At 40.1% G+C, this 8075-nt stretch overlaps 1 protein-coding gene across 2 annotated transcripts; it reads left to right on the top strand.

Annotated features, from left to right (window-relative positions):
- The first annotated feature begins 103 nt into the window (after positions 1-103).
- Positions 104-7982, top strand: nek4 (NIMA-related kinase 4). Of its 2 annotated transcripts, none has more exons than XM_014986296.2 (15): positions 104-917; positions 1643-1909; positions 2006-2203; positions 2515-2622; positions 2893-3047; positions 3371-3509; positions 4059-4649; positions 4729-4773; positions 4906-5052; positions 5283-5441; positions 6002-6068; positions 6286-6481; positions 6597-6814; positions 6903-7036; positions 7369-7982. In XM_014986296.2, exons 1-15 carry the CDS (start codon positions 828-830, stop codon positions 7465-7467), a joined length of 2613 nt encoding a protein of 870 aa, XP_014841782.2. In that variant the 5' UTR covers positions 104-827; the 3' UTR covers positions 7468-7982. The 2 variants fall into 2 exon arrangements, with proteins under 2 accessions (XP_014841782.2, XP_014841781.2); XM_014986295.2 differs by having other exon boundaries at positions 6594-6814.
- Positions 7983-8075: the final 93 nt, after the last annotated feature.

Genomic DNA, 8075 nt, shown 5'->3' with positions numbered 1-8075 from the left:
GCTTTTTTTCCTTTTTTTTTTTAAACAGAGGCCCAAGTATTTGAAGATAATAAATACACTCCACATGTGTTTGCTTCCACAATTGAGTTTTTATTTGTTCAAAGTTCTCTGCAAGTCTTATAGAGGAAACTTCTCATATGGCCAATGGTCTCATATGACCAATGTCTATTGGTCATATGAGACCATAATTTAGCTTACACATGTAGAATGCAACCTGAAATACTAACACGATGATGCCATCTTGTCTCTCATTGTAACTTCATGTTAGATGTCAATATATGTTCAAATATATATTTTAAAAAGATTTATAAGTCACAATAGGACATATCTGCATGACATTGCCCGAGCATTATTTCTTTGAAGGAACCTGTTTTTTATTTATTCTGTGCACTTAACAAAGATTTCCCCTCACATATGATCTTAATGGTGAAGGCGTAGCTTATCTACTTGTCTAATAAAAATGTCAGTCTGATTATCAGACTTATACTGCATGTAAATATTAACGAAGACAAGTTGCTCTCTGATCAACCTTTTACAGTAAAATGTTGCACTCCAGCCTCTAGATGGCGCTGCAGGTAAACATTGGATTTGACCCCCCAACTCTCAGTCTCAGTTGCCTAGTGATGACAAACTATCCACAGCTTCTGATTTCCTGTCTTTTCAAAAAAAAAAAAAAAAAAATCTCATCGCTGCCTCCGGAGCTAACTCGAAGTTTTCCGAACAGATTTTTCTGTTGTTTATGTGGAGAGCTCTGTCAAACTATGGGACGAAGAAGCAGCTGTTGTCTCTCTGGGAGCCTCGTCTAGCGCTGGCTGGGCTTTTGACCGATGATGAATAACTATAATTTCATCAGGGTCGTTGGGAAAGGAAGCTACGGAGAGGTGAACTTGGTGAAGCACAACACGGACCGAAAACAGGTGAGAAACAAATCTAAAAAAACAGTTCATGCTAAAATATGTGTTTAAAAACGCCATGCGTTTGTAGTGATCACGCCAAAACATTGTAAATTTACCTAAAAGTCGGTTTAACCATAAGGGATTTGCTGAGATTTTTTTTTTTAGTGTAGCAAAAGATATATTTTTATAGTAGCATTTTATTTCTTCATCCAAATACTCAATATAAAAATGGATTTATAAATGAGAACACTTTCTGTATTACTTGTATATAGCTATTTGTAACTGTCCTGAAATATGGCACTTGGTTAAATAATGCTAATGAGCTGGACATGATGAGAAAAATATTTGCATGGTGGTTACACGATCTTCCTCAGATTGAGTTGTGGCTTCCAAAAGAACTCGTGTTCTTTGAACCTTTCCTTATTGTATCACAAACTTCAGTGGATTTCGTTAGATTAGACCTTATCTGATAGATGAATAAGTTGTGCATAACTGTGAGGTCACATAATGATACATGTCAATTCTTTAATGTGTTGCCCACATGTGTATTCGGCCCCCTTTGCTCTAATTTTGCTTCCCATTGCACAATTGTGCACTAATTTGTGTTGGTCCGTCATATAAAATCCCCAAAAGATGCAATTGAGGTTGTGAAATATCAAAACGTGGGTAAAGGTAAAGAGGAATGACTGCTTTGGCAAAGAACTGTATGTTGGCACTGTGTGTTTCTGCTCTCTGTGTTCCTTCAGTATGTGATAAAGAAGCTGAATTTAACCACATCATCCAAACGGGAACGCCGTGCCGCGGAGCAGGAGGCCCAGCTTCTGTCCCGACTGCGACATCCCAACATTGTGACTTACAGGGAGTCGTGGGAAGGAGACGACCGTCAGCTGTATATCGTGATGGGTTTCTGTGAGGGCGGGGACCTCTATCACAGACTCAAACAGCAGAAAGGGGAACTGCTGCCAGAGAGGCAGGTTGTAGAGTGGTTTGTCCAGATAGCCATGGCACTTCAGGTACAACATATTGGCACACTTGGCTGAAAAAGTGGAATGGGGTGAATCGCTTTTGGAAATCGGGGAAGTCATAGTTGTGATTTGTTTGCTTTCCAGTACCTCCACGAGAGGAATATTCTTCACCGGGACCTTAAAACGCAGAATATCTTCCTGACCAAAACCAACATCATCAAAGTTGGAGACCTGGGTATTGCACGTGTTTTGGAGAACCAGAATGACATGGCCAGCACTCTCATTGGGACCCCGTACTATATGAGTCCAGAGCTCTTTTCTAATAAACCCTACAACCACAAGGTATTATGGTTTCCTGCTCCCAGTAAATAAAGGAGCTTGTTTGCACTAACAATTGATTAAATAAATTCAGTTGCTTCTTCTTCAGATTAAAACTTCATTTAGTTAATCTATAAAAAGTTAAGAAACTGGAGGTCAGAATGAATGCGTTGTCTGCTTTTTATTTCATTGCTGAACGCAGCTTTTCTTTATTTCTCTCTTTCTTTCAGTGTTTCTTTCTTACTTTTTTTACTTGACTTACATCATTGTTTTCAGTCAAGCATCAAATTTATTCCTGTCTTGGTAAAAAAATTCACACATTCTGCTGTCTCCAGTCAGATGTCTGGGCCCTGGGCTGCTGTGTGTATGAGATGTCCACATTGAAGCACGCCTTCAACGCCAAAGACATGAACTCACTGGTCTATCGCATTGTAGAGGGAAAGGTTGGTTTTATTCTTTTTATTCTTTAGATAAGTTGCAAGTTAGCAATATGTCATTTTATGATAATAATCTTAATTAGGGCAGATAGTTTTTTTTTTTCATTCTTTTAGGACCTCTCTGCAGATAAATCTGCCGGATTGAGTTTTGCCATTTTAGATTTTGTCGGGGGAGGTTATTTTATTGTGAAATCATTTAAACTCCATCCACAAATTATTGCTTTTTTCTTTTTTTTTATTATTATTATTATTTTTTTTTATAATTTTGCCCTTTAGTTGCCACCAATGCCGAGCCAGTACCACCCCCATCTCGGAGAGCTGATCAAGAGCATGCTTTGTAAGAAACCCGAAGACAGACCTGATGTCAAGCATATCCTCCGGCAGCCCTACATAAAGCGACAAATTGCCATGTTCCTTGAGGCCACCAAAGAGTAAGCGCTGTTCACGTCAGACGTTTTTCATGGTTAACTTTCAGGCAACATCTAAAGTGTAGGAAGCTCTGGAAATGTTAACATTTTCTTTGGCGCGAGCAAAAATATTCAGGAATGGAGATGGAGCATGAGTTGAGCAGTTTGGAGAAATAGAAGGGCAGAGAAGGATAGGTGGATGTATTGGACCCGCGAGCTGCCAAGAAGGGGAAAAAAGAAAATGTTGATAGGCGAAAAGTAATCTGTGCATAAAATGCGATTGGCCGATTGATTGAGTTTGATGGGTATTTTTCTCTCAGTTTATGTTGCGGTTCTTGTTTTTCCAGAAAAACGGCCAAGTCGAGAAAAAAAGCTGCGGTTGGACCAGGAGACTGCAGTCCCAGCGGTGGGTCGTCTGGTGCGTCGCGTCACCCAAAACCTCAGAAGCTTCCTCCAAGTCCAAACCCCGTTGCCCAGGCGAAGCAGGTGCGTCGATTGTTTACACCAAGGCTCTTCTGAGTTGTTGAAATCTCTTTGTAACATTTTGTGTCACTTAATGGTTGTTTTTCTTCCATTTACACCTTTATCAATCATGTCTTTTAAAGGTCCACTGATTTCTCTGGTTAGTCGACGGTGGACCTAAGTCTTTTTCTTTGTTTGATTGATTTCAGATTGTCTTCAAAATTTCACATCTCGAGTTTTTCCTCAAACATATGTAGTGATTTGATTTTATGACATCATTTTTTTTTTAATTTGAAACCTTTCCATTAAATTCATTTTTGCTCTTTACCAAACTATTGGATTGTGTTGCCTTGCCAACCTTCCATCATCATTTAACCATAAGAAAGAAACAACTACCTAAATTGCTTTTGCACTTGCTTGGACTATCTTTGAAAATTGAGTCTGTGAAGAAATCTTGACGCAAAAATAACCCTTTACTAACTTTGAAGCCTCTCTATTTAAAAAGAAAATTTGAAATGTGGAAAAAAAAACAACTTTATTTTATTTTATGCAATCTTTTTTCCTTAATCCTAGAGAGAAGACAAATCGCGGGAGCAGAAAACCCAGAACGGCGTTGCAGATTTCCCTCCAGACCTTCCGTCACAAGCTTTACCCCCCTCAGTTGATATTCTCAAAGCCGGCATCTCTCCCCTGGCAACCGTCAGCAGCATTAATATTGACATCCCGTTGCAGCTGAGTGACGGTGTGATGAAAAACCAGGTTCAAAGGCCCCCGTCTGTCGAGTCACGGAGGGAGCCTGGGACTCACATCGTATGCAGAGACAGAAAAGCTAGGCGGAAACCAGATCCCTCATCTCCTCCTCCTCCTGTGAATCCCGCTCTCAGAGCTGAGTCGGGCGTTTGCGCCAGAGGAGGAGACGAGAGGACGGGTTCTGATGGGCTGTCAGACGTCCAGCCGAACCCAGGTGGTGCACGCCCCCCCGCCTCTGTAGAGAACCAGGACTCGCATGTGGACATCGGGGACGACACCGGCGAGTTACTGCGAGAGGCTGAACTGAACTCAAACACAGAAAACGTGAAAGTGGACGAAAGTGCAGACAGTAACAATGACACTGTGACTTTAATCAAGGGGACTCCAGCACATCTACACATGCCAAATGTTGATGTAAGTTTTTAAAGAAGGGAGAATCAATGTTTTTTTTTTTTAAATGTCTCTCTTCATAGGACTCCTTATGTCTTTTCAGGACAGCCTTGAAACGACGGAAAAGCTGTTGGAGTGTCCAGCGGTGGTAAGCGACGAACCTCCCGCACCGTTTCCCCAAAATAAATTTGGATAGGTTTTAAAAAAAAAAAAAAGCTAGTGCCGATGTGCACAGAGGATGTAAATCTTTACTTAGTGGATTTGTGTTGTGTCTGTTTAGGAGCCTGTTGAAGAAGAATCGTCTTCTCTCTGGATAAAACGAGACCCAGCTACCGTTTGCCAAAATCCCCAGATCCTCTGTGAGCCTTCAGGGTCAGAGCAACACAGGGGGATGCTTTTTGATCCGACTAAAGGGGGGCATAAACAGGTAAACATGGCTACTAGTGCTAACTAGCGTTGAAAATCTATACAATTTGTATATAATTGAACTTTCAATATGACATTGCAATAACATAGAAGTAATGTGTGGTTCGTTTATAGTTCTATTTTTTCCTTTTTTGAAAAGCGACTCTGAAACCGCAGCAAGCAAGCATGAAGGCCAGTATGACCGTAATTAGCATTAATGTTGGATTTTCTTTTGCTTCTTGTTAATTCAAGTTGGCAGCGTCGAGGCCTTTACCTCGTCCTCCCACAGAGGCGGCGGCCGTGGAGAGGAAAAGGAGGATTAAGAAGACCGTGGAGAGCAAGAGAGTGGATGCGACTGCCGCCTCCACGTCTGTTAGTTCATCTAAGGATGGGTTGTTGCCTTTACCACAAGTGAGAGCAACACTTCAACTCCCTACAGCTTTATTTGGAGTTAAATCAAACCCTAAAGCTTTGAATTTATCATTTTCTCTTTCTTATATCATTGTCACCTTTTTAAAAGAATTTTAACTAGCGTTTTCAAGCACTTTATCCAAAAATGACTGTCTTCGTTTTTGAAAATCTTTATTATTATTATTATTATTATTAGTATTAGTATTTCGTTGCATGATGTTATGCAATCCAACAAATCATTAGAAGTTCTTAAAAAGTGTATTTAAAACCTAAATCAAACAATGGTATCGTTTACATTTATTTAATTTTTTGTTTATAAATATATTTTCAGTGTTGTAGCAGTAAGAGAACTACAGTAAAAAATTGATCTGGTGAATAACGTATGATATGTTTTTACGTGAATTTAATCCCCGTCTAATTTGGTGGACGTGGATTAGACATGCGTTATCTGACGGTGGGGTTTCTGTGTTTATTATTCAGTTTCTAATCATGCTTCTTTATATATTTTAAATAAACTCATTCATCTATCAGCCTAATTGAGAGCAATTTTATTTTTTTAGGAGCGTCCTCTGACCGCCAGAGAGAGAAGACGGCTGAGGCAATCCCAGGATGGCGCAGGTCAACCAGGTAATGCCTCCAAAAACCATCAATACATGGTGTTAAAAAAAAAAAGACAGAGAACATTCAAATAGGTGTTTGTTGTTGTTGTGAAGAGAAATCAATAAAAAAAAAAAAACATCTATAGCCAAACTACAAATAGTTATGATCCTGAACAATTTCACCTAAATGTTAAGTATTATAATTGCGAGGAAAATCCTATTTGGTTGTTTCCCCTGTTGCTCAGGTCCGAGTGCTGTGCGAAGGGCGTCGTATGATGTTGCCTCCACCAAAGCTGAGCGACACAACGCCCCCGTCACTCGATCTGCTTCATACTCCGTCGCAGACTCCGGCAGTAAGGTGATGGAGCAAAGGTCGGATGAAGACGAGTACAGCTCATCCACAAGTTCCACAGAGCGCTCTGAGGGAGACTGCAGGGAACGGTGAGGACGAGTCAAGTGTCTCAGCAGTCCTCTTTGTAATTAGTAACACTTTATTCTTTGAGTTTTATACTGAAGCGCATTAACCTGTGTGCAAATGTGCTCTGTGTACCAGCAGAAAGACAGAATCCAACGACATGCATGATTTGGTCCACATGATGACTCAGACTTTGAGGATGGATGTTGGAGACGCTGGGCGTGAGTTGGGAAAAGGCCGACTGGACTCGAGCGTGATGCCAGAATTCAAGCTGAATCGCAGGTACAGAGACACCCTGGTGCTTCATGGGAAAGCCGGAGAAGAGGCAGGGAGCCTGTCACTTGGGGAAATCCCAACAGGTTAGACACTTCAGTTTAATCCCAGCTTCGTAAAGCAGGCAGCGACTCTTCGACTGCCTCGAGTTCAACAGCTCTGTTTCTTTCGAAGGCGCCACGTCCGGTCCAGCCAAGGTCAGGAGAGCAATAGAGCGTCTGAGAACGGATGTGGTGAAAGGTCTGGGTGTTAAGCTTTTGGATAAAGTGCTTGAAGTCATGGAGGAGGAAGATGAGGTCAAAAGAGAAGTGAGTAGAACAGACCCTAATGTAAAATCTCTTAAATAAATGGGAAACATTATGTTTTCATTAAAGATATCTTAATTAGTATTTTTTCCCTTCCTAATACCAGTTATTTCCTTCTTTTAATTTTAAAAATTAAACAACGTTCTGTATTTTTTTCCCTTCCGAGTTGGGAACTAAACTTTATTGGATCAACGGGTTAGTACTTTTCATGGCAATTGCAAATTAACGTTTCTATTTACTGAACTAAACCTAACAAAGACTAACTTCAGTTCACATTAATTCATTTTTAAAAAATTGATTTCTTTAATTAGCACCAGCCTTCATTGTGTTTGCAGCTGTGCCTTCGCGACCAGATGGGAGACGAGAAGTACCAAGCTTACGCCGTCATGGTGAGGCAGCTGAAGTTTTTCGAGGATATTGCCGTCAAGATATGAAGAGCACTGAAACAACGAGAATACACACAATTTGGGGGGGGGAGTGCTTTTCCAAATGGTCACTTCAGTCAGTCAAATCAAGCACTCTCCCATTTATCGAGGTACCGAGGAAGTTTAACGCAAACATTTTGCAAGCTGAAATTTGTTTCGAGGTTAAAAATTCTGATATGAACAAGTTTTCTGTGAAAGAAGAATCGACACATATGTACATGTCGGGACAAAGTGGTACAAACAATTATGTAAATCACTTATTTCTGCATCTTACAAACGTGACACTGGATGTGAAATTGATCCTTTAAAGTTGAGGACGTCTATGCAAACATTTGAGTCATTTTAAAGCTTCCATTTCAGGAGTTTCATTTATTTATGATCCTTCACTGTCTTTCTTGTGCTGTTCGCAACACCTTAGACATAACTTCTGTTGACTAATTTTCTTCTCGACACAAAATAATGTAAAATAGATTTATTGTAGATATTAACATGAGTGATTTTTAATAAAACTAAAATGGAAAGCCTTTTCTTTTTTTTTGCTTCCAGTTGGTTTGTTAAAATTGGAGAATTGCACAGTTTTTATAGCGGATAAAAACATGTTTAGGGTTTAAGAGATT

This window comes from Poecilia mexicana, unplaced genomic scaffold, assembly GCF_051168715.1.
Source record: "Poecilia mexicana isolate PSO_F unplaced genomic scaffold, ASM5116871v1 scaffold_5, whole genome shotgun sequence".
NCBI lineage: Eukaryota > Metazoa > Chordata > Actinopteri > Cyprinodontiformes > Poeciliidae > Poecilia > Poecilia mexicana.
The sequence above is the reverse complement of the archived record's forward strand: the minus strand, read 5'-3'. Positions and strand labels throughout refer to the sequence as shown.

Excerpts from the sequence above, each read along its gene's own strand:
- nek4 (XM_014986295.2), top strand. The coding sequence starts at position 828 with ATGATGAATAACTATAATTTCATCAGGGTCGTTGGGAAAGGAAGCTAC. Across the intron at positions 4,650-4,728 it reads TACACATGCCAAATGTTGAT|GACAGCCTTGAAACGACGGA; the intron begins GTAAGTTTTTAA and ends ATGTCTTTTCAG. Across the intron at positions 7,037-7,368 it reads AAGATGAGGTCAAAAGAGAA|CTGTGCCTTCGCGACCAGAT; the intron begins GTGAGTAGAACA and ends TTGTGTTTGCAG.